General features: G+C 37.9%; 2 protein-coding genes across 3 annotated transcripts in view; one reads left to right on the top strand and one right to left on the bottom strand.

Annotated features, from left to right (window-relative positions):
- Positions 1-2,902: 2,902 nt before the first annotated feature.
- On the bottom strand, positions 2,903-13,708 carry casp8ap2 (caspase 8 associated protein 2). Of its 2 annotated transcripts, none has more exons than XM_067416901.1 (10): positions 13,463-13,708; positions 13,086-13,136; positions 11,998-12,066; positions 11,758-11,861; positions 11,149-11,223; positions 10,944-11,059; positions 7,932-10,831; positions 4,268-6,773; positions 4,062-4,161; positions 2,903-3,980 (listed from the first exon to the last, which is right to left on the bottom strand). In XM_067416901.1, exons 2-10 carry the CDS (start codon positions 13,123-13,125, stop codon positions 3,918-3,920), a joined length of 5,973 nt encoding a protein of 1,990 aa, XP_067273002.1. In that variant the 5' UTR covers positions 13,126-13,136; positions 13,463-13,708; the 3' UTR covers positions 2,903-3,917. The 2 variants fall into 2 exon arrangements, with proteins under 2 accessions (XP_067273002.1, XP_067273003.1); XM_067416902.1 differs by having other exon boundaries at positions 13,086-13,166.
- A 1,421-nt stretch (positions 13,709-15,129) lies between these two features.
- Positions 15,130-26,546, top strand: part of mdn1 (midasin AAA ATPase 1) — a 66,889-nt gene continuing 55,472 nt past the window's right edge. Inside the window, exons 1-10 of the mRNA XM_067416907.1 lie at positions 15,130-15,404; positions 16,568-16,794; positions 21,012-21,236; positions 21,610-21,717; positions 21,808-22,000; positions 22,474-22,683; positions 22,818-22,949; positions 23,374-23,477; positions 24,639-24,753; positions 24,853-25,028. Of these exons, the coding sequence (XP_067273008.1) occupies positions 15,309-15,404; positions 16,568-16,794; positions 21,012-21,236; positions 21,610-21,717; positions 21,808-22,000; positions 22,474-22,683; positions 22,818-22,949; positions 23,374-23,477; positions 24,639-24,753; positions 24,853-25,028 (1,586 nt within the window). The 5' untranslated portion in view covers positions 15,130-15,308. The remainder of the gene's footprint in view (positions 15,405-16,567; positions 16,795-21,011; positions 21,237-21,609; positions 21,718-21,807; positions 22,001-22,473; positions 22,684-22,817; positions 22,950-23,373; positions 23,478-24,638; positions 24,754-24,852; positions 25,029-26,546) is intronic.

The following is a 26,546-nucleotide window of genomic DNA, read 5'->3' on the forward strand; positions in this document are numbered from 1 at the left end:
AGCATGTACTAGTTCATGTGTTCAATCATGAACAGCTTCTTGAAACATGAATTGTTGCATAATACATACTGTTTCACTAATTCTTAAAAAAGAGTATGAACTGTGTGTACTGTGCAGTATTCAGTACTCTGAGCCAGATTCCACTCTGAACATACCAATTGTGTCTAGACGAGTCATGGTGATCAATGTGTCATGTCTGATTTTATTGTCAAACGCTTGAAGGGACTATTTTTGGCCAGTCTGAGGGTGATGTAACAAGTGAGAAGCTGAAAACCACCTTCAAGAATGTAAGCCATGCTTTTAATAGATTACTGCAGATAGATATGTAACGAACTGTGGAGTTTGAAGGTGTCATGAACTGGCTTTATTTTTGTATACAGTTGTCTGAGGTCAACTTATGACGTGCATGGTTTTTCCCATCAAAAAGACCATAATAATAAGTATTAGGCTATTTTCTACTCTGGTTTTCAGCCTCTCTCCTGGAATATTAGTTTTTTATAGGTATGCCGCACTGAAGACTTGGAATTAAACGCCCATGGCTAAGATTGGATAAGATTTGCCTATTTAATGAGCTTCAGCTCCCCTGTCAGTTCATGTGGGAATTGTTTTGAAAGCGTGCAGAGAAACGGTAACCGGAATTAATTGCCCACAGGGCTTGGAAAATGTCTTTATCAAACAAACACGATATATCTCTTATCCACCCGCGATTGATTGGAATGTATTTTTTTTTATTACTTGGTCCAACCGATCGGTGGCTATTAGCGTGAACTGTGCATTACACACACTCGCCTTAATGCAAAGTCAGACAAATCAGCATGCTCTAATGAACAATGCAGATCAAGAAAGGAATGTTATATTCACTATTTAAGATAGCCCATCAGCAGGCCGTGCTTACATTTTGGTAGCCATCTGGAAAATGCATAGCCCCGGGACGTTGGGCTTTGCGTGCCCTGGCCCATACATGCCCGAGTCTGATCCCGAATCGAGAGTGAACCAACAAATAAAGGGTTCACCAGCCTTTGACAGCGTGATGAGGTATGTTCTGTTAGACACATAATCAATAGATTTCAAACGATCCGTAACAATGCAATACTATCACATATTAAAAAAAAATCACATTAATGTGTTACTTTTTTCATGTAATCTCATCCTGTCTGCAAATCCAGTCTCTTGTTTACAAACAAATCCGTGGTGAAATAAAGGAACAAACGCACAATGTCTTCCCCACGTGACCTGGATATTTATTAAAAATAAAGTTCATTCATAATCATCCATGCATTCATAATATTGGAATCTAAATGAAGTTTAGGCCTGTCATGTCAGTAGCATGAGTCGGTGGGATTAAAGTTAAAAGGGATAGTTCACCCAAAAAAGAAAATGTGATGTTTATCTGCTTACCCCTAGCGTATCCAAGATGTAGGTATGTTTGTTTCTTGAGTAGAACACAAATTAAGATTTTTAACCATTGCTCATATAATGCATGTCAATGGGGTCTAATTAGAATTAGACAAGCAGATAAACATCAAATTTTCATTTTTGGGTGAACTGTCCCTTTAAATCTAGATTCCAGACAGGGTGCCAGGTTTCCCTAACAAATCCAGCAACCTTGCTACTCAAAACCTTCCCAATCACAGCCAAAACTTGCCCAATCAGGGTACAAATCGAGTCCTGGCTTTCAGGGGTCCGCTTCAACATGCGGACTAAAAAACAACCTGAGGCAACAGTGTAAAAGTAGCCCAGTTCCGCTGGAAAACCGGGGACTTGGCAACACTGATTTCAGAGGTGAAGTAAGGTTAACAGTTACCAGGCTGTGACCTAAATGTCTCAATTCTGATAGACCATAGTATTGTCAGTGAGCTGTGAACTGTTCATTGGATCACTGGATTTATACCCCCTCTGATACAAACTACAATAGTAAGCCTAAAATAGTGATTAAAGTATAGGTAACATTTACAATACGGTTGCACTAATATTCATTAATTCATGCTTAATTAATGCACAGATAATCATGAGTTAATGTGTTACTAATGGTGAACTAACCCATTTATTAATGATTAGCATCAGCAACTAATGAAGATTATACATGATTAATAGATTAACTAATCATTAAAAAGTTATTACTTAAATGTGTCATAATGTATTAATTCTTTAATAACATATTATTTTAACTAATAATGTAAATTAATGTGTTAATTACCACAACGAGTCAAAGCCATGCATTTCAACTTCCAGTTGTCTGCTTTAATGAATCATTAGCTAATGATTTATAAAGGTATCGTTATGTTATGACTTTACTTGTTGGGGCACATGACTATTAACTAACTTATTAAGTAATATGTAGTTATGGTTATGAGTTTTGAATTAATTCTGAATTAGTTAATAGTCATGTGCCCCAACAAGTAAAGTCATATAATGATACCTTTATAAATCATAAGCTAATGATTAATTAAAGCAGACAACTGGAAGGTAAAATGCATGGCTTTGACTCGTTGTGGTAATTAACACGTTCATTTACATTATTAGTTAATATATGTTATTAAGGAATTAATACATTGACATATTTAACTAATAACAATTTCATGATTAATGAATCTATTAATCATGTATAATCTTCATTAGTTGCTGATGTTAATCATTAATAAATGGGTTAGTTCACCATTAGTAATACATTAACTCATGATTATCTGTGCATTATTAAGCATGAATTAATGCATATTAGTGCAGCCGTGTTGGAAAGTGTTACCAGCCAAGCTTCTGTTGTTTGCCATTGTTCATATATTTTTATCACATTGGTTTCAGACAGTATATATAATCCTGTGATATGGAATATTATTTTGAATTGTCTAATCCAGTTTAGAACCAAAATTCTTAGTTTGGAATATTCATCTCAAAAGAAACTTGCCATATTTCATAAATAAGATTTATTTCAAAAGATTTGTCAGAGCTTACTACAAATATTTACAAAATTTAATTCCAAACAACATTCAAGGTATTTCCCCACATCTAGGTTTCTCTTTGAGAAAAACAAATAAAAATTGTTTTAAAAAATAATCAAACATAGAAAACTCTTTGTTCAGTTCAACTTTACAAATATATACACAAGGGAACACTCCCCTCATTTATTACCTACAAAAAAGTCATCAATATGAAAATATAAAAATTTTCAGGATGACTAATGGAACAAAGATCCTGAAAATTGCAGACCCAAAAAATTAAAATACTAATAATCTTTTCAATTTCTACATTAAGAGTCGACACCAACCTCATTCAACAAAAGGAAAGAAAAAGAGAGATCAAAACTTGCGCCGATAAGCATTTAGGTTAAAGATTTTAAAAAGATTTTTAGTCCAGAGGTAGGTTTAAAAGGCATTGCAAAAATCACAAAAGTCACCTTGTAATACAAGTTAATGATGTCCTTTAAATACTTTTGTTTTGTTAGTTTCATTGCACAAAGTACTACAGTTGTCTTTTCATGCAATGGCCAACTTGCCAAAAGTAAATTCCAAGGCATCATACAGGACTTTATGCACTTAAAATACTATGAAGCATCACTTTTCTTTGTTGTGCGTTTATGTCCTTGACACAGATTAATGTAAAGACCACAATGCAAATGTTTCTCTAGTAAATCAATTTTTCAAAACCTTGCCTGATTGGTGTCTTTATGAATAAGTAATTATGAATTTGCTAACACTGAATGTTAATCAAAGAAAAAAAAAAAGCCTACTGCATAGCATTTACTGCAGATCTTTTGGTGAGTTACAACTGTAAGTGCTTTTTCAAACAGATGGACAATTAACAGATATAATACACTGATGTTCATATTCAATGCATTATATTTCTGCCGTTGGATGCTGATGCAGAAATTGAAATCTCCATAGACTACTTTGTAAAGTCTGTTCAATTTCGTTCTTGTTGGGTCAGTTCTCCATTTTCTCTTTCTTCTTGAATAGCTTCATTAATTGAGAGAACCGCTCCTCGATCTGTCAAAGAACAGCAATCATTAGTTTACAACAAAGCAGTTAGCTGAAGTCATATTTAAAATACACAATAACAAAGCATACCTGCTCTGTTGACTTCTTCAACCTTTTCGACAGAGCAGCAAATGTCTTGGGTGAAGTCCCCTTCATTTTAAGCTCGACGAGTATGTCCCGATCTTCATCCCTTCAAAAGACATCAGCTTTTTTTTTATTGGTTTCTTAACGTAAGTTCAAAACATTATGCACACATAATAAATAACAAAACAGAAGTTGAAATGCATTCCACTCACCTGGTCCATGTCACCACCACTTCCCCTTTCTTCCTGATAACATTCTTAGCAGACAGGCTGCTAGGGGACACCTGGGGTATTGCAGTTGAGACTTTTTCTTTGGAGGATTTTGACCTTTTCTTATGCCTGGACCTGGAATGTCTATCTTGAGATTTTTCTACCTTTGAGTGCTTTGCCTTTGGCTCCGATTGGTGCTTTTTGCGTTTCTTTGACATCCTCTCGGATTTAGACTTTGGCGCACTTGGGCTCTGTATTGTGTTCCTTACAATTCCTGACATATCTGATGTTTCAATCTCTGCTGCACTGCTTTCCTCAGGAGCAGTAACACAGGTTTCTTTGGAAACAGGCTCAGCATTGTTGCAGAAAAAGTTGCCACCATCACAAGCACCTTCAGGTGAGGATTTTTGGCTTGACGGTTGAGCTACTATTGATTTATCTGAAATATGACATGACATGTTTACATTGGTTAGGCTTTTGTTCATCATCTCTCCAGGTGCAGGACCCAAGTTTTCATTGGTCACAGTGAGATTAGGCTTGGGCTCTGGACGTTCAGCTAACGCTGGTACTGCTCTGCCTTCATTTTGTTTACTTTCAATTGGGCCAGTAGATGTCCGTCTTATTCGCACAATGAAATGGTCATTTGACCTCTCCATTACCACAGCTTGCATTTGTAAATTCGGTTGGAACTGGAAACCGGATGGATCAGAGCTCTCCCATGTCCTGCTGGGACTCGACCCACAACTTGAGTTATCGGTGTCTAGAGAAAGGTGGATGTCCTGTTCGGTCGCATCTTCTCCATCAAGAAGAGCGTCTTCACTATAATGGGCACTGAGGACACTGTTTGGGGCAGAAAATGGCTGTCCAGTTCCAGGATTCAAGAAACTCAAGTGACTATCGGACTTTAATGGTGAGGGGATGGTAAGGGACACTGCTAGATCTTCCGCCAAGATAGAGAAGGATCTTTGAGAGATTACAGTTGACTGAACAGGAAGATGACATGGTTCAGAATTAGAGGGGACTTCTAACAAACAGCTTTCATCGAGAATTGCTGGGTCTACCAGCATTTTGCTGTTTGAAGCAAACTTGTAAGGGGAAATGGAAGACCAGGATGTGATGAATTTAGATGGGGTTGCCTTGTTAGGGGTCATAATCCCAATCAAACTATCCCCTGGAAGTCCTTCTTTTCGAGGTGTGCTGAGTGGCCAACTTGTATTGTCACCAACAGGCACACTGGATTCAAGCAAATCAGACCCTTGCAAAAGACACTTGAATATCTCTCCCATTTGAGAGTCAGAAACCAAGTTAAAGGTTAAACTTGATGTTTGCTGCTCGGTTAGAATTTCAAAGTCTGACTTATCTTGAATCGATCCATTATGGGAGAGACGACGGACAAAAGAGATTCTATTGTCAGATTCTGAGGTACCTTCGTGGAAAGACCTTTCAGAGGATGAAGTAGGAAGCTGTTGTGATGTTGTCACCTTTGCCAGCTGATCGTCTTTATTCATGACAGCTTTTATGTTTTTACCTCTGCTCCCAAGGCCCCTGCGAGGCAGATTATTTGGAAGGGCCTCTCTGACAAAACTTCCAGTGTCAACTTTTGACTTCTTAGCCCTATGAATAGGCCCAGGTGTGCTAAAAGGTTCTTTTTCTACCACCTCACTTTCAATCTCTTTTCTTTTAAGGGTTGCATTTTTATTTTCATTTGATGCATTCTTGGATGGCTCAGACTCATTTTTGAGTGCTGTCTTCAGTTCCTTGAACAAGAAATCAAACTGCCCATCCACAAATGTCCACAACTTCTGCTTGAGGTCTCCAGCTCTCTGCTCAAAGATACGATTGACGATGCCATTCTTAGGGACCTTGCTCATGATCGATGAAATAATCTTATTAAGTGTAACTTTAATGTCATTACCTTGGCAGCACAATTTGCCCAAGTCAACTGCATTGATAAATTCTGTAAAAGAGGCATGAGACATATCCACTATACAGCAGAATGCAGTCTTAGTGACATTTTTCTGAAGCTTCATGTACTTTTTCCTCAACTCAACTCGAATAGATCTTAACATGTCCATCAATTCATCTAGCGTATAGACTGCAGCTTTCAAAGGTGGGCTGACAGTTTTAAAGCGTCTCTTACTTGAAGTGGGACTGTCGTTGGAAGCAGATGACTTTGAACACTTGTTTGGCTCTGAATATTTAGCAGGGGTACAAGATTTCTTTTGGGACACTCTTTTCCTAACTGCAGGTAGCTTTGGACTTGGAGTTCCTGAGGTTGGTTTTTCCTTTTCTCTTGGAGGAGTCTGGATAAACAGAGGTCCCTCTTCTTCACTCTCACTAACTATCTCACCATCCTCCAGCTCATCTTCCTCAGTTCCAGAAGCAGAGAGGGCATCTTTTGTCCCTTTGTTGGAAGAAGCCGTGACAGAAGAGTCAGGTGACTTATTCTCCTTGTTCATCTCCATATTTACCTCATCCTTATCACTGCCAGTTTTCACAGTTGAGAGATCTTGAGGGGAAAAAAGAAGAAAAAAAAAGAAATCCAATTAGCAAGATGTACAGTTACACTTGTTTGCCCAAAGCACATACATGCAATTCAATCAAATGTTGATAGCAGTAGTTATATCCAAGGGATAACTAGTGTCATTTTTGCCAAATATGGGAAATATAGGCTCGGTTTCACAGACACGGCTTAAACTAAGCCAGGATCAGGCATTAGTTCAATTTGGGCATTTAAGTAATTTCATAAACATACCATAGAAAAAATTAAGAAAAACAAATTCTGATGTGCATTTTGAGATTTTAAAAAAATGGTACTGACATATTTTAATATAAGTCAGTGCAAGATGGGACTAACTTAAAGTTTTAGTTCACCCAAAAATGATTTCATTAATTACTCACCCTCATGTCGTTGGACACCCGTAAGACCTTCGTTCATCTTCGGAACACAAATGAAGGTATTTGTTTGAAAGCTGATGGCTGAGAAAGGCTTAAGATAGGCCTCCATTGACATTCAGTGCATTTCCACTCACAGGACCCATAAAGGCACTAAACACTTCGATACAAAGTCCATCTCACTACAGTGGCTGTTCAATAATCTTACAATGCGACAAATAGTTGTGCACACAAAAATCAAAATAATGTTTTTATCCACTAAGTTATTGATGTGAACTCGACGCATGCGCGAGAATATGGCGCAGATCCGCCGTTCATATGGTTCAGATACATGACCCGGAAGAGGAGGAGGGGTGCCGCTATCGCTTGAGTTCACGTCCAAAACCTACACGGAAGACAATAACTTGGTGGATAAAGTAATTCGTTTTTGTGTGCAAAAAAATTTAAATATTCTCGTCACTTAATCTAATTATTGTACAGTTGAGATGTACTTTGTATCGATGTGTTTAGTGCCTTTTATGGGTCTTGTGAGTGGGTACGTACTGAATGCCAATGGTTGGCCTTCATCTTAAGCCTCTCTCAGCCATCAGCTTTCAACAAAAATATCTTAATTTGTGTTCCGAAGATGAACGAAGGTCTTACGGGGGTGTCCAACGACATGAGGGTGAGTAATTAATGAAATTTTCATTTTTGAACTAACCCTTAAAGCCTTGTCTGTGAAACTGGGGGTTACAATGTTAACGCAATACTACCAACAAAAAACAACACTTACCTTTGCTAAGATTTTTGACATGTGGTTGCTTCTCAGCATGCTGAGGCTGTGCTTTCTGCACCTGACGGACTGGGCTTGTGAGGGGGCTAATGGGCTCTGGAATAACTCTGATGTTCCTCAGGGTAAGCATCATGGAGTCTTCGTCATGGCAAGAAACAACAGCGTTCAATAACTTTGTGTTCTGCTCTTCTCTTTCTGTGGAATCTGGCTCTAAGGAATCAGGTTGCGAAGACTCTACAACAATAGTGCTATCATTTGGAGCCACAATGTTCTGACTCCATAATGGACTTTGATGGGATTTTTCAGAAGTCTGCTGTGATTTAATTGATGTTGAATTTTCAAGTGTTTCCTCTGCACTCTTATTGTCCGGTTTTGAAGTACCTACTTGTTCAACATCACAAATAACTTTGCTTGGGTCATCTAGATTTGCAGTAACTGTACTAGAAGAAATGTCCAGGTTGACAGAACTTCCAGATGAATTAATATTAGGAAAACTTTGTGCCTTGTTAGAGCATGGCACATCATCTTGAAAAAACCCATTTGATGCTGATTCTAAATCTTGAGACTTTGCCTGAGGATTTCCATGTGAGATTTCCATGTGAGAAGCCTCTTCGGACAAAGTGGCAATACAGTCTTGTTGCTGACAACCATCAACACTTGAATCAGGACTATTATCTGAAACTACTTCTGCTATTTCAGAGGGCAAAGTGATAGCGACATCAGCATTATTTATAATTCCCAGAGAGTCTTTGGTGTCATTCTCACAGGCACGATTTGGAGACTTTCTAGTAAGGGTTAATTTTGATAATGAATCTTTGTCTAACACACTGGAATCTGAAGTCTTGCCTTCCTTCTCCTCTGAGATTTTATCCATTGATGGCACTTTGTCCACAACCTCTTGACTTTCAGTGGCATTCTCTTCTTGTACCGCCATGTCTGTTTGTTCTGCTGAGGGCTTCTCAGAGTCTACAGCTGTGAAGAGATCAACAACTTGTCCGGATTGTTTGCAAGAACTGGTAAGGTCTTCTTTTTCACCTGCAGTTGTGGCCTCAGGCTTATTAACCATTTCCTCGTCACTGTGCTGGATGTTCTTCAATTCATCTATGACGTAGAATTCCTCCACGGTGTCGGATAATCTACTGTTATGTGATGAGGCATCTTCAGATGACACTCCATTGGCTTCTGTGAGATCGGAGAACTGCTTCTGTTTTTTAAGAGGTGACAGGGTGAGGTTCAATGTCTCCATGAAACTCAGCTTTCTGTCTGGACTATTATCCTCTGAAGTTTGGCAGGGATTGATGCTGACATCTACCACTGATGGTGACTCCGTATGAATAGATTCAAGATTTTTGTCCTTATCCTCGCTATCTTGACCTTTTCTGACAGTTTTGTGCTTTTTATGGGAGTTCTTTCTGACATCTTTGGTAAGAACATGTTTTGTTTCTCCATGCTTCTCTACCCTATGCTTCTCCAAATGTCGGCCTCTTTTTCTTTCTCTGTCCTTGACTATACCCTTGTCTTCAAAACAGTTATTTTCAGAACTTCCATTTTTGACCGGACATTTTAAATCCTCCATCGTTCTAGATTTATCATAGCAATGAGGCCGTTTGCTTTTGGATGAGGTCTCCTCGAATCTGTTTGATGATTTCCCCTTATAATCATCCTTTCGTTGAGAATCACGCCTGGGAGGAGAAAAAGCTTGCCTACTGTCTATGGTATCAACTTGTTTCTTAGATCTTTTATCGTCATCTTTATCATCCACCTCCTTGGCATTCCTTCGCTCATAATCTTTGCTACTGTCTGACCTGTTGCTGCTTCTTTCTCTACTACTACTACTGCATTTGTTACTGACATCTCTTTTACTCCTCTCACTCTCCTTTGGCCTCTTTTGCTCATGGTGTCTGCTGCTTTCGGTTCTGCTACTCCTCCTTGCTGCACTGGAACTTTTCTCCTCCTTTCTTCCATGGCCACTTGCATCTCTTTTCTTCCATTTGTGGTTTTGGAAATGGCTTTCTTCATCCACCACAGTACAATCTGTACTTCTCAAGACAGAGTGTCTTGTTTCTCTGCTAGTTCTCTCTGCAGTTTGATTATGCATGTGCCCTTGACTCCGTGTCTCCACATCTGCTGCTGTCTTAACTGAACTTTTGGATGTTTGGGAAGAGACAGATGGCGAGGCTTTGCGTGACTGGGAGGAAGAGCTTTTCGATTGTTCTGAACTTTTAAAAACGGCTGGAACCTCAGGCTGCTGATTTCGGTTTTCACTAGACAAAGAACTATCTTTTGCAAGCTCTTTTTCGGTTCTTCCTGGCTTGCTTGAGTTGCCGTCCACTTTTCTCTGAGACTTAGGTGACACATCCTTATCCTTCGAGTTACAATTTTTGTCCTGGCTTGTGCAATTCTGTGTTTTTTCTAGCTTGTCTATATGTGTTAAGGGAGAGTTCTTATTGTCCTTCAAGCTACTGAATCGACAATCAGTACTTGTATCAGGGGCTCTCAGTCCAGAGTTATTTGTTTTGGGAGCATTCGAGACATCTGCCACTGTGGATGTGATGGGATATTTTATAACCCCTGATGTTCTGTTCTCTGGTTGGACAGTCAGGGTCTCAGAAGTTTTATTCTGACAGTTCAGAGGACTTTCAAGATCAGTTCTAGGGCATCTATGGAGCACCTCAAATGGTTGTGGTGCTACAGTTGGCATTGTTGGCAGATATGCACAGTGATCCGACACAGCGTTTCTGTCCTTGTGCTGATTTATTTCATTCATAGTATTATCTTGTCTAGCACCTTGTGATCCTAAAACAGAACTTGTAGGATTGTTCAAACTGTGCCTTGTGTTTGCTGGACCACTGTCCATTTGAGATCGATGGTAATTGTGACCATAACTTCCACGACCGGACCTGCGATGGTAACACACAAAAACAGGGAAGTGACTTTTAAATAAAGCCAATCCTGAAACAAGCCAGGGTTCATCATCTGTTTGCTGATATTAGTACCAGAGATAAAGTTTACCTGTTGCTGAGCCTGCTAATTTCCTCATCCTTACGCACAATCTCCATTCTAGCCGTCTTGACGAGAGAACAAATGTTCTTCTTCAGAAGTAGGTTTTCACTGCTCAAACTTGAATTCTTTAAATTTAAAGCACAACAAAACCAGACTGATTATTCAAAGTTTTTAATTAATTTGTGGGGGTTAATTTGTGTTAACTTAAACATACCTTTGTCTGCAATAGCTGCAACTTTGAGAGCAGTTCCTTAACTTGTTTTTGTGCATCATCAAATTTTTGCTTTAACTGTAATAAAAGAAAAGTAAAACGAGACCGTGTAAATATTCTGTCAATTTCTTAAAGGATTAGTTCACTCAAAAATAAAATTTCTGTTATTAATTACTCAACCTCATGTCATACAACACAACTATCATTTTTACTCTCTTACACCATTCACACAGTGCAGCGCTTCCGGGTTCTATGGCAGAATGTTGGCTCACTATTGGCTGAGCACCACATGCCCGTGCTTTGTTTGTTTTTTTTGTGCACAAAAAGTACTCTCGTCGCTTTATAACATTAACGTTGAACCACTGGAGTCACATGCACTATTGTAACGATGTCTTAGTACCTTTCTGTGCCCTGAAAGTGGTCGTTGTGATGCTGTCTATGGGGTCAGAAAGCTCTTAGATTTCATCAAAAACATCTTAATTTGTGTTCTTTAGCTGGATCTCGACATTAAGGTGAGTAATTAAGGACAGAATTTTTCTTTTTTAAGTGAAATAACCCTTTTACTTTTAAAGAAAAACCAAACCAATATTCAACGAGTTCAAGTTACAAGACCTCATTATAAGTTGCCTCCTTTTCTTCTTGTTCTTCCCTGATAATTTCCTCATAAATATCCATTGATTCCATTGTACGTGGGGAAACGAATGGGTTTACTTCACCTAATAAAAAAAATGACAATACAACATTTATAATATTCTATTTCTCTGACACTTATTCATGAACAAATTACTGTAAACACATATAAAAACTATGAAATGTGATGTACTCAATTCAAGACTTATTAACGCAACCCACCTCTGCGTCCATCACCCTTAGGGCTGTTCTCCAGGCCAGAGTAAATGTCCACCGAGTCCTCATTGTAACCTGTATCAAATACAAACACTGATACCGTCATAATGCTAACAAATTCCAGCATATACACCTGTCCAATACATGTGTTTTTTTTCACAGTGCTGTGACCTGAACCTGTTAAGACAAGAAACTGGGGAATACAAAAAAAAAGAGGTAAACCAAACAACCGTATATAAAAATATTATATAAAATACACACTCAGGTGGACTCAAATGTAACCAGTTGCAAATGTAACCATTTAATATTTAGTTAGTAACCATATTAATGTCATTCAATTTCAAATGCATTTTTTGTGCTGCTCAATTATCTACATTTAGTTTATTTTGCATGACTGGTCTATAATCTTGTGAAATTGTTGAGGAATTATTAGTTAAGTTGATTATCCGATATATGAGTTTTATAAAGAATACACTGAAAGTATTAATGCAGACACGGCAGAATACATTGCTGAAAATTAAATGTATATAGACAAGAATGTGGTTCTGATTCTTGTGGATGTAAGATCAATATACATTAGAGATGCACATATGAAAATTTGGGCCGATATCAATAATTTTTTTATATTTGAAAGACGATATTGGCCAATAAATCTAACTCCAAATTTATGTACAATTTCAAAGGCCTAATTACAAAAATAAGTCTCATCAATAAAAGCCTGCAGACTGCAGATGTTGCACTGAACTGCATTTTCCTTTTTTGAAGTGATTCCAATCATATTTCAAGCAAACAGTGCGCATCTGAAGTGTCTCAGCTAAAGGAAATAATCCATAATTTATTGGCTTTAATATATAAAATTAAAAATGTACATATACCAGCTACTGTTATGGTGGCCGATATATTGTACATCACTAATATACATTATAATTAGTGATAGGCCACAATGATTAGATAGATAGATAGATAGATAGATAGATAGATAGATAGATAGATAGATAGATAGATAGATAGATAGATAGATAGATGGATGATTCTAGCAGAGAACATTTTAAATGTGTGAAAATAAAGCATATATGTTGAGCTGAGAGTCTTACCAGAGGGCTTCTCAATAAGATCACCATAAAGTTCATCCATTTTTTAGTCAGCTAATGAAAGACAGAAAATAGCACAAGTTCCTGAAAATAGTAGCAACAGTGGGCTCGTGTCAGTTCAACTTCCTGTCATTTACTGAAGAAACATAAGTAATATAAATTCAATGTGACACTAAAAATACAAAAGTCAACATAATATTAAAGGTGAAAAGTAATAAATCATCCAGAAAACACTAACTTACACTTCTTAAACAAATTATACTTGGAATTGTAAGATCGTGGGTTTTAGGCAAACAATGATTAAAAGTAAGTAAAGTACACTGGTATTCGAGTAGTATGTGTGCACAAAGTGAAATTAAATTAAAGTATATGAACAATACCTGTATGTCTGGAAGTGAGCAAACGACAACAGGCGGATATAAAACTGCAAGATGGACCAGACACTGAACAGCGAAGTTCAGGATGTGACACCCATGCCGTCGCGGTGGTAAAATATAATTTGCAGTCAATTAGCAATTTTCAATTTGCTCGTAGACAGCGATTAAAAAAAATCTTGAAGAATATTTCCACCAGCTCCGCGCCATCCTCACACCGTACAGATTCGCCAAACAGGAAGTGACGTCATTTTCCCGCGGTCTCTCCTTTGCTAAAAGAATGTATTGGTTCTGCGTTTTAAAAGCACAAACAAACTAAACAAACAACTTTTAAACCTGTTTCTTTAATTGATACATTTAAGATGTTGCGGAATAGAAAGTATTTGTATTGTTTAGATTTCTTTGTTATTTCTATATATACACACATATGTATTGTATTTTATTGTTTTATATGTACACCCTTCCCATTTTTGTTTTGTATTTGTTTTTCAAGCATTCATGATAATAATAAAAAAGCTTATTATTAAGTCATATTCAATACAACCCAAAATTAATAAGAAACATATTTGTACAAATTACAAAATAAAAAAGCTAATGAAATCAAAAAACAAAATAAAATAGCATCTAGAGGAAAATTTGTTTGAAACTATTATTGATCATATTTATTGGAAGACAGCTTGGTTAATCCCCTTATAGTATATAGAAATACATTTATATATATTATAGAAATACATAATATAAAGAAGTACAATTTAAAAATTTTAATTTTCATCTAAACAGTTAAATGACTAATTTTTAACATAATCTGACAACATTTAACAACATTTTCTTAAATACATGCATGTGTATTTGTATTTATATATACATAACAATTATACACAGTACACACACACACACACACACACACACACACACATTTATATATATATATATATATATATATATATATATATATATATATATATATATATATATATATATATATATATATATATATATATATATATATATATAGTATAAAACAAACTTTTATTTTGGATGCGATTAATCATTTGACATCACTCCAAAGTTTTGGCAGAATTGATCTTTGATTTAGTAAAGATTCAAATACATTGCTGATTTATTTATACTGCTGGCAGAGAATATGTAAATTCATCCAGTCTTTTAGGTGTTTATAGTGTAATTTAAAATAACTTGATACATATCCAAACTAAAATGTCCCTTTAAATTCGTATGGCCAAAATATTATACAGATTGCAGCGATAATCAATTTTAATATACCATTATAATAATATTAATTGTCCTTATTTTAAACGTTGGCTACAGTTATCTTACAGACAAACAATTATTATTAAATTTGTGTATTGTACTAAATGTTTCTAAAATTAGGTTTCACATATGTGTTGTCGATTGACCAAATTTGATTAAACCCATTTACATTGGAAATTAAATACAGCTGTAGGACACAAACAGACAGGCTTAAGAACATTGCAGCCCAAAATAACATATTTCGTCGAAAATTATTTAAGCGGTTTTATGAAAAAAAAAAATCTTCTCACAGAAGCCTCTTTGACGTTAATTTGCTGCACAGCGACACACACACACACACACACACACACACACACACACACACACACACAGTCGAATGACCCGGAAGTGCTCTTCATTTACTCACATGTGGACAGGGATTTTAATACTGACGGGAACGTGCTCGCTGTGTTGTGTACAACCTGGACAGCCACACGAGTGATGAATCTTATGGTTCCCATAACGTAGATTACTTGAAATATTAAAGCCTTTACCAGCCGTAGAGGCGACGTCGGAAATCCCTGTATTCACGACAAATGATAGAATGGAAAACCTGGAGTTGAGCCTGACATCTCTGGGTGCAATCTCAAGACATATCGAGAAAAGTCACAACGAGCTCAGCAAGTACCTCGCAAAACAGGTGAGACTGCATGTTCTGAACACTTTATGAGACCGTTATAAGAGGCTTTCATCTGTTTAACACGTGTGTGTGTCACATCACACTGCCCCACGTTTCTGTAGTACACATGCTGCTCCATTGGTCGTGTGTGTATATAGAGACAATGATTAAAACTCATTAGTTTCCAAAATAATTGACATTTAAGTGTTGTGCATTGTAGTCTGTTTGGGAAACCCTTCTTGTTTTCCACCACGATGGATTATTTTGGTCTTGTTGCAACATAGTTTCAATAGTTTGTGTTGTTCAAGCATGCTGCCAGTTTATAGTTTTGACAGATATAAGACGCACTGATTACCTTACCATTGATGTGACCATAACCAGGTTATAAATGCATGCTTGAATATATGTTATAATTTGGAACCAATCCAAAACTATCCATATGGGCAAATTATTTTAGGATCTCATGTAATGCACTACAAAAAAAATGGGATTGTGTCGCGTACTTCCAATAAGGATATGATGATTACTAATAAGATAAAATATTCCTGAAAGATGTTAATTGGTTTATCAGGGAATATCAATAATACTATAACTCATCCTGTGCTTAATATCATCATCATCATCATCATCATCGAAAATACTACATTAAAATGCTATAATGTATAATAATGCAATGGGGCAATATTTGTGGGTCCTGATAATGCCAAATGTCTTTTGCTACCAGTAAAAAGTGGCCCGAATTGTTTTAAATAGATCTAGTCAGTGTCAGAGTGCAAGGATATGCATATTTGTCTAAAATAATTAAGTATTTTAAGTCAGAATCATGAATATTTCTATTTTGGTGTCACCATTGTCCTGTATTTTAGGTTACCAGCACCAGGTCCAAGCCTATTCATGTCCACCTCCAATGTAACACCAAATTTAGCATTTTAATCAACAGTACATTTATTGTTAACCTTTTACCATATGCCTTGGAGTATCACAATAATATTGTATAGTGATATGTATATGTATTACACTCCTAATTAATAATAGATATTTCAATCAAAAATAGTGATCTATAGAATTTATTTACTCAGGATCTTTTTAGATGTTTGTCTGATCCCATTGGGATGCTTTAGCATTATTATTCTCATTATTCATTCAAATCATTTTGACTGGCATGACATTTTTTCTGCTTGTAGATATGGAGCCAGCAGGACAGGCAGTGTATACTGGAATGTCTAGCGCAGCTCCTGTTGGAGAAGGAATACACTCTCCTCATTGCTCGTCACTTACGACCACTGATCCTGGACCTGTTGGAGAGGAATGCTGAGAGGATCAAAGTAGACATCAGGTTGAATCATGATCTCCATGAGCGCTTGTGTGTGGCTCTAAGCAAGCTTCTCAACATCAGTCCAGATGCTCAAGCGTAAGTAATCCTTCAGGATATTTCATATAAATCTGGGAATATCAGGTCATTTCCAGTCCACAGTTTCTGCCAGTCTCATGTTAATCCTGAGTACTTATAGAGCAGTATTGCATCCTTTATAGATCCGAAGACTTTCAAATTTCTAAAAGACAGATACACTGTACCGATTCTTTCTGAAAACATGCCGAGCTCATGGAGGCGTGGCGTAACCTGAACGAAGCTCGTCACTGTTGCTCTTGCTCTGGTTGATGTACGCACACGCTCATTCGGGAGACGTGTCCATATAAGGAAATATTCCTTTTATGACATTATACAGGTGGCCTAGAAATCTAGACGCACCCTAGCGGCAGCAAATCTAATCTGCCGCTAGTTTCGTCTAGGAACTCAATACAGTTCTGAGCTGTAAAACCCAAACTCTGGTCAGGCCAGTCCCATCGTGTATAGAGTCGGTGGGCGGGGATAATGACGGCTGAGTTGCACTTGCGTGCTTCTAGTGAACACAGAAACTGGCGAATGGCGGTCTTTCGAATCCGCTTTGACCGCAACTCTGGAAGACTTGGAGTTAAGCTTTTCTCTGAGAAAAGAACAAAGAACAACAGTGAAGTCATTCTTAAAAAGGGAAGATGTGTTCGGAGTTTTGCCGACCGGATACAGTGAAAGTTTAATCTATCAACTAGCTCCTAGTCACTTTGCTCTGGTTGGTGGTAGCGCTATCCTATCGCGTGCAGAGGGAGATTGAAAATCAATCTTTTATCCCGCCCCTCAGATTGAGCCCTGTCAATGGTGAGTTTCCAGACCAAACATCTTGATGTGCTTCTGGCTTGTCAGGCTATCATACAGGGCCATACTCCAAAAAAAACACACAAAAAAAAAACCTTTCCGAAACTTATTCAAATCCTGAAAGAGTGTATTTGGCTCAAAAAATACATCCAGCCTATTTTGTTTTTAATCTTTGGCCAAGTTTAGCATGAGAATCCAACTCTTTAACAGTGTAAATAAGTAAAAATTTATGAAATAGCATTAGACATTCTCAGTTATATAAATATGCACAGTTAGTGGAGATGATACAATACGGCATTTCAGAATGTTTATAAACGATCGGCAGCAAGATGCTTCCGGGTGGCAGAACGCGAGTGGCTTCTACTGACAAACTGAAGAGATCCAGCCGGCTACTGTAAACAGTTACATTGTTAAAAACATTGTTGTTGATTAAAGTTGAAACTATGATGAAAACGTGTTATGTTTGGGGTTGCGCCTTCAGATATTTAGCAAAGGGTATAGGATTTTATCGGTTTTATTCAGAAAGAACATGTCAAGCAGAGCCTGTGGGCGAGGAGGTTAAAGTGAGTAGATTGTCAAAAGTAGTGCTAGAGAGAAGTTTTCTCAAAACGGTCCTTCTACAAAATCATAGCAGAGATTAATTATCTTCAGCTGGGAAAATTTGATATTAAGGGTGTGTTCACACTTGTCATGTTTGGTTCGATTAAAACGAATCCTGGTGCGATGGCTTGGTTAATGCGGTTCATTTGAACACATGTGAACACTGCCATCTGAACCCTGGTGCGCACCAAACAAGCGGACAGAGACCGCTAAAAAGATGGGTCTCGGTCCGCTTCCAACCGAACTCTGGTACGGCTCGATTGATATATGAACGCAATACAAACCAAAGACATGTAAAGGAACCAAAAACAGGACGTAATGTCACAAGAGGCGACACTACAAGTCAGCTGATTTGACAACGTGGAATTCTCGATCGTTGTATCAAATGAGTTGCGTTAACATTAGAGTTGCGTTAACATTAGAGGGCAAACGTGGAACAACGAGAAGGTAAGTGCCTCATCAATATTTGGTCCGACGAGCATGTTTCGAAAATGCTAGAAAAAACGCACAAAAAGCATACCTGTTACTTCTCATCAAAGGACTTGTTGGCCATTAGTTGGGACAGACGGAGCAGCAGATCTTCGTTTCTGCATAAAACGGAGGAAATTCTGCTGCTGTTTTGAATGTTTTGAACATTTTATTAGCTCTTCATGAGTTCTCAGCTGGTAAAAATAATGCCGTATGTAGACGCATAAAATGATGGCGTTTAATCCAGCACACAGCATTGTATGGAATGTTTGGTAAGCAAGCTCCTACGTCATATAAACCGACCAATCAGCTTATGACCGTCTCCCTATGCCTTTGGTTCGGTTACTTTAGGTTCGCTGTTAAAAATGCACGTGTGAATGCTAAGCCGACCGGGACTATATGTTTTGTTTTTGTTTTTTGGTCCGGACCTAAAGGACCAAACTCTCCGAACTACAAGTGTGAACGCACCCTAATAGGCTATTAGTAAACATAAGGTCTCTTTTGAAGATCAATCTTCTTGCCAGTCAATGCCTGAAGTAAACGTAACGTTACAAGGAAGAGGCAGAACTTCTAGTGTCATGTAAGCTACTGATCGAATGTAAATGGAGGAAATAGGAAAAACAAAACATACTTGTAGGCTACAGCTGATGGATGACTGATGTGTGTACCACATTGGTTTATTTCATCATCACCACGAGTTTAGTATGAGTGAAGGCCTAGCTGAATATCGCTACTCTTTAGCGTGATGACATATTCACTATCAAAAGCTCACGTCTGTGTTATCCGATCCGTGCAACAGAAAATGATCATAGCCTTTTTAGTTAGATAACAGGGAAGTAGATCATCTACCATAGCCTAACATATTGTAAGTCAAACAGCAACAGTCACTACTTAATGGTAGGATGAGGCTCCTTTAAAAATTGTGGTAGTAGACTAACGCTAGCCTGGGGAAAACCCAGACAACTTCCGGCAAATTTAGATTTGCTCTGCAAGTTAGTCTGGCAAAGAGCTCATTCAAACCCATTTCTAAATCCATCGAAATCGCAGCACCAATCAGAAACGTTGGGGGTGGGCTTTACACAATGTCGACAGCAGCGCAGCGACGGTGAAGGAAGCAGATTTTGTACATTACAAAGATCGATTCCGCCGTGGAACATCACTCGTCACACGGAACATCACTCAAATCAGCTATCGCGTCTGTTTTACACGATTTAACTTTTATTTTTCATTAAAACCCGGGCAAAGAACAACACTCGGCTACCAGATGTGGATTAACGTTACACTGGCTATTTTGACAAGGAGGATGGGGAGTGAGATCATGTGCTAACACACACACACACACACACACACACACACACACACACACACACACACACACACACACACAGAGCTCTGTATCTGGCCTTTCTGTGCTTATTTTCTCACACTAGATCTAGTAATTATGTAAAAGTTGTAAATAAATAAGTAGCGTAACTATGCTCAAGTCTGAAAATATTCTAACACTGAAAATGACTAAATTGCAAATCGCTTTCTAATCACAATAAAAATGTCTTACAGCGGGGTAAATGCGATCAGAGCTTGATGTTTTCTGTTCCGAGATGTTTCAGTCGGTCTAAGATGCTATTAGGGTTTCCAAATTTTGCAAAAATGTTGATGGAATGGCGGTGGACACTATTATCAGAAGCCATTGCAACATCTTTCTCGAAATCACAAACAGAGAATTGCTGTCAGATACTCAGATGTTTCTCTGTCATGCATACGTCATCTCCTTCATCGCTCTGATTGGTTTTAGGTCTATCCAATTGCGCCCAGAGGCATTTGAGCGACGTCCGTTGGTGACGCCCCTTTGGAAATGATGTGTCCATGAAGCTTTACCTGACCATAACTCAGTTACTACTGAGAATGGTCTATTTTAACCAGGCTAGACTAACGCTGTATCTAGACCAAGATTAGGCATTTCATGTATAACTATCTTCTGAACAAGATAATCAGTCCCTCAATGATCATGTTAATTATGACTGAATTCCAAGCGATTTACTAGCACTGCCATAGGAACGCTTCGGCTTCTGCTCCCCGGAAGAGCGTCTATTCCTGTTGTGACGTCATGGTGAATTGTCGTATTGGAAAAGTCATTGGAGTATTTATGACCAAATCTCTATTTTGAGTCGGCTTTTCAACCTTTTCAAATCTGTTGAACCAATTAATTTGTCTAAATATTTTTTTAGCAAATTGGTCTGAATTTGAATGATTTTAAAAACATAAATCATATTTAAAAATCATGAGATGATGAATGACGGATAATGTTATTACCACTTCAGAAAAAATGTCCAGCATGTCATGATGACCAAGTTTGAATGGTTTTCTCACAGGTTTGCAGCAAGGTATTTCGGCAGCTCTCCGCCAGTATTTCAGAGGCTCTTCTTCACCAGTGAAGAGGCTGCCTCCATCCAGTATGGGCCCAGACGGATGAAACTACGGGACCTGATGGGGGCCACCCTCCGCTTCCTCCAAAGCGATTGTGAGAAGTTCCGTGTCCTGTGGGACTGGAGTGCCTGTGTTTCACAACTTCTCACCAGTGACGTCATGGTCAGAAGGTATTGCAATGAGTAGATCAGTTACGGGCTCTCACAAGTCCAAAAATCAGCAGAATCTTTAGCTCTATATCATAGACTGTAAAAAAAAGATGGACCCCTTCACTATCTTCCATTGTAGAAAAAAGTGGAATTGTTCAATGTTCGTGATAAACACTACCTAAAATCACAAAAAATGTTTTTGAAGTGTAATTGGATTTTTAGTTTCTCTCACTTCCCATTAAAATACATGGAGGGGGCGGGATTATGAGCTATACTGGGACCAAGTATAGCACCCGGGGTCGATCAAACCACTTTAGCTTCACTTTTAGGATGTGTATGGCAAACTTGATCTATACCTGTACCTACTCAGTTTCTTTTTTTCCTGTTTTTTAAGCTATACTGCCCAGTGCCTTGCCCTGGTGTCCCACATGACAGACAACCAGAAAACAATATTTTTGAGGAAGGTACTTTCAAGTGAAGAGATTCAGCATTTGAAAATGAAGTAAGTTTAAATTACTTTATATTTTAAGGGGATTTATTTTGTTATTGTTCATTAACCTTGAAACAAAATGGCAATATCACATCTTTGAAGGTCACTTGAGGAGACGCAGCAACTGGAAGTAGAAAAGGCTCTGGTTTTGGCCAATCAGGGCTCAGCGATATGGCGAAAAGACAGGGTTAATAAGGTCACCCGGGGTCAGGTGGTGACAGAAGACCTGACGCACAGCGTTACTGTGGTGTGTGGTGTGATTCTACCAAGACGGACACCTCGACAGGATGAACAGGCAAGAAATATGACAACCTGTGTGTGTGTGTGGGGGGGGGGGGGGGGGGGGGTAATCTGTCTACCAATATTCAACTATTGTACTTTAGCTTTTGAATCGCTAATTCAAAAGCTAAAGTACAATAAGCACAGGCATTCATAACGGTGCAGAGCAGGTGATTAATTCCTATGTAGCTTGAGCTTCAATTGGAATGACCTGAAAACACTAGCTATAGCAAAATGTTGCCAAATAGGCTCTCAAGTATTTCTTAATTGTACTGTCTTTTCTCTAACTGAACTAAATTATTTTTATTACTTTAAAAAGTCAAAACAATGGTGGGGCGGTGCAGTGGTGGGCAAGTGGTGTAACTGGTGTTGTTGCTGATTGCAGCAAGCGTAATGAATATATACCCCTCCCCCAATACCTCTATTAGTGTATTGTGGGAGAGTATTGTATGTACTGTAATGTAATGTAACCACATCTGTCATTATCAGACAAGTTTAAGGAACTTGGTGCTGGTGGATTCAACATGTCAAAATCTACGGCGACTTGCCATGGCTGTGGCGTCCCAGAAACCCATTCTTTTGGAGGGGCCAATTGGGTGTGGAAAAACTGCTCTTGTTGAATATCTAGCTGCTGTCACTGGTCATGATAAAGCCCCTGACATCCTTAAAGTTCAGCTCGGAGATCAGACCGACAGTAAGGTGAGATTTGCCTGACTTTGAAATGTGTGAATATTCTTTCCATTGTTTTCACTCTGCTGCTTCTAATTTGACCATGTTTTCAACTTGCCTGCTGTTAAGCACTTGTATATATTTTATGCCTTTATTTTCTGTAGATGTTGCTGGGTATGTACCGCTGCACAGATGTTCCTGGGAAGTTTGTGTGGCAGCCAGGTTCCCTGACCCAAGCGGTCTCAAAAGGTTATTGGATTCTGCTGGAGGACATTGATCATGCTCCCTTGGATGTGGTGGGTGGCAAATCCACAAAAAAACATGGAAAACATACAGTCTTTCTTAGAAAGGTTGCTCTTAGGACTGTAAAAGTCCATAAAGTGTGGGTTATTGCAGATTTCTAGCATTATTTGTATTTTGCTACACTTGCGAGCTTGTACTCCAAATTATAATACAGATGATATTATATGTAATATAATCCATTATAACTACAAATAATAATTGTGCAGAATTACAGTCTGTTAGAGACAATAAACAAAACAATGTTTTTTTTCATTGAAAATTACATGAAATATTTTGATTTAATATAAATATATAATTATATATAAATGTATAATATATATATATATATAAATATACCTTTTTTATCTTTATTTTTGTATAATTCATATTTATAAGATCAGTCCCTATCTAATAATGCTTGTGTAATTTGCTCTGTAGATATCAGTTCTGCTCCCTCTTATGGAGAACAAGAAATTGACAATTCCAGGACGCGAAGACTGTATTCAGATGGCCCCGGCATTTCAGTTTTTTGCAACACGAAGGTAAGATATTTTGTCCTTTTGTGTGGGTTTCCAAAATGTATATTCGTAAAAAATATATTTAAAAGCAGTCTTAAATGAGTTGAAACCAAGCCTGCAGTCTCCCTCTCATTTACTGAAGCTTTCGGGCCTCGATCGCCCCCCGGTGACCGGTCCCAGTATAGCCGCCCCTCTGTGTTTTCTAATGGACACGAGGCAAACTAAATAATAAAATTACACTTCAAAAATGTTCCCCCAAAGTTAGTTTATGTCACTGAAGGCAGTTATCATCACGATGATTTCATTTCAGGTGTTCGTTTTAAAAATAAGTTTAGTTTGAGTTAGTTATTTGATGCTATAAAAACGGGGGTGTGACGTCATGATTGACAGCTGAGACTGACGGCTTCTCTGAGTGAAGTTGTCACTGAGGCACTAACGGACTTTTTTCGAAATTTTTGGGAGCAGATTAGAGCTTTAGCTTTAATTTCTACATTTCCATAACTGTTTATTTCACACCAACATAATTAATTGTTCTGCATCTGCAAGCGTGTGGGCGGGCTTTTGATATCGCGACTGTACTTCCTGCGCTCTACTGCGCAACTCCGGTCCCGAAATCGCTACTGCGCAGACTCGGTCCCAAGATGTCCGCGCCGTGCAAGGCTGCCTGAAAGCTTCAAATATGGCAAGCGGAAACGGATGATGTCGAGTCGTCCATATTTTTTTACGGTCTATGGTTGAAACGTGTGAAATGATCACAGAGTTTCCAGGACATGCGTGTCAGATCTGGATCCGTGTCATGTGCTTCAGATCTTAGTGACAGCAGCCTAATAAACCCACTGCTGTGATGTCTGTCAGTTATGTCTGTCATGTTAATCAAAGATCATATGGATTCATTTATTTTTAATTTATAATTTATGCAGTTAATACTGTGAGGTGTTTGAGAGTCTATTCAATTTTTGTAGGCCTATAATTTTCCTACCTGTTAGATAAAATATTTGTTTTACAAAATGTTATCAAATATAAATGTTTTATGTTGTTTGTATGTTAATTTGGAGATTAAATGTAAATTTATTACAATATTAAGCATTTTAAAAACTTTAATGTTAATCATTATTAATCGATTGACAGCACTAATATATATAGGAATTGTTTCTGAACTAAAACTATTAAAATCATTATATTTAGGACGTTTTACAGCGGAGGAGCTTGGCATCGACCGCAGAGTACAAATGCTGCACTTCTGGACAAATACTGGAGTAAACTGCAGATCGGAAACATGAGCAGAGAGGAACTTAAACAGGCAAGCTGTCTCATTACAATGAAATAATAATAAAAAATCTAGATCCTTATAACATTTTTCTATTGATATTCAGTCTCTAATTTCTTTCTCTCTGTCCAGGTCCTATTAAAGAGGTATCCTAACCTGGCAGTGGTGGTGGAACGTCTTTTGGACATATACTGCCAGCTAACGGGAGACAGACATCAGATCAGTTCCAGCCCTCAGGATCCTAGTGCAGCCCAGAGCATATCAGATGAAAACATCACATCACTGGAGGGCAGAGGCCTCTCACTGAGGTAACATCATCGAGAACAATTCATACATGAGAAAATATTCAATCAAAATTATAATTGCATAATTATACAAATATTTTAAAGGAAGTGTATGTAAGATTGTGGCCAAAGCTGGTACTGCAATTAATTTCAAATGACTGTTAAGCGGTGTATCCCTCTCCCCCCGGATGCCGAATCACTACTGACTTGGTGATTGGTAGATAGGTGGAGGGCGGAGCTTCAGGCCAAACATCAACATCAGTTGAGGGGTGCCGCAACAACTTTTAAATGACAATATCCTGGCTGGATTACTGATGTCAGTGCTAAAAGTATTTGAAATTAACATGAGTTCTTAATGTCTAATGACATATCAGGGCCATTTTATGATTAATTAAAATACATTTCTTACATACAGTTCCTTTAATGTAAAAAAGATATAATATACTAATACGAAAATATATACTGCAGGTTTCCGAACCATTTCAGGGCAATTTGAACCTTTCTCTAAATAGTTAAACATTATGTCAGAATTTTATTGTACAGTTTGTTTTATGATGCCCATGGGCATTTACTAATATCTCTGCATCAAATAAAAAACACCATAGACTCATCAATAAATGATGAGTTTCATTTCAGACCTCTCCATGTAACAAACAGTTCAAATAAAGCAGTGACGCTACAGTAAAACCCTTACTCCATCGCTGCATTCGAGCAGAGTTGTGATGTATCAGTCTGTGTCCGTTGTGTATTTGGGCCTCAGGCTGTTCATCAGCTTTCCACTGGATCCCGCTACAGTCAATGACACATCGATCTCTCCGTCCCCTCTGTTGAACCTCAGCCAGAGACGCAGTGTGAAATTCGAGCCAGGGCAAATCATTTATGTAACTAGCTTTGTATAATAGATACCACACACTGACACACAGACATACCTGCCTTCTAGAGGGTTGAGGATTGTAATGATTTTTTTCTCTCTGTACATATTCAAAGCATGGTGCGGTTTGACGAATTTAGCAAGTTATTTAGATTTCAGCTTTTTGTTTTTCTATTAAGGAGTAGCATTTGCCAGTGTTTCTATTGAATAAAACGGGTAGTGATGAATATGCCTCCATTTTAAATATCTGAAAGTGTGTCATACTAAGGTCTGTCCTGTGAGGAGAGGTTCAATGGTGTGGAGACCCTGCTGTTACCAATCAATACACGCCCACTTCCTCCCTCAATCCCCCACAGGCATGAGGGTCTTTGTAGAGACCCTGGGTGAAAAACTATTTGAGCAGCCAGTCTGCCTGCAGTCATGAACCATAACAGTGTTTTGGCCAGTGTCATTTCATTTGGAAGTAAAAAAAGAAAATACAGTATAAATGTTGTGAAATATTATACTTTATATGAACTGCAAAGCTAATAGAAAAGAAAGTTCAAAAGAACAGCATTAATTTGAAATATAATTTCTTTTGTTATATTATATATGTCTCGTAATGTTACTTTTTATCAATTTAATGCATCTTCGCTGAATAAAAGTATTAATTTTTTTTTTTTTTAAAATAC

Source organism: Pseudorasbora parva, chromosome 15 (genome assembly GCF_024679245.1).
Source record: "Pseudorasbora parva isolate DD20220531a chromosome 15, ASM2467924v1, whole genome shotgun sequence".
Classification (NCBI taxonomy): Eukaryota; Metazoa; Chordata; class Actinopteri; order Cypriniformes; family Gobionidae; genus Pseudorasbora; species Pseudorasbora parva.

What these genes read in the sequence shown, in the direction of transcription:
- casp8ap2 (XM_067416901.1), bottom strand. Translation starts at nt 13,125, where the DNA reads ATGGATGAACTTTATGGTGATCTTATTGAGAAGCCCTCTG. An exon ending in ATTAGCAGGCTCAGCAACAG is followed by an intron (nt 10,832 to 10,943) that starts GTAAACTTTATC and finishes TTACCATCGCAG; the next exon opens with GTCCGGTCGTGGAAGTTATG. An exon ending in TGTCAAAAATCTTAGCAAAG is followed by an intron (nt 6,774 to 7,931) that starts GTAAGTGTTGTT and finishes TTTCCCCTCAAG; the next exon opens with ATCTCTCAACTGTGAAAACT.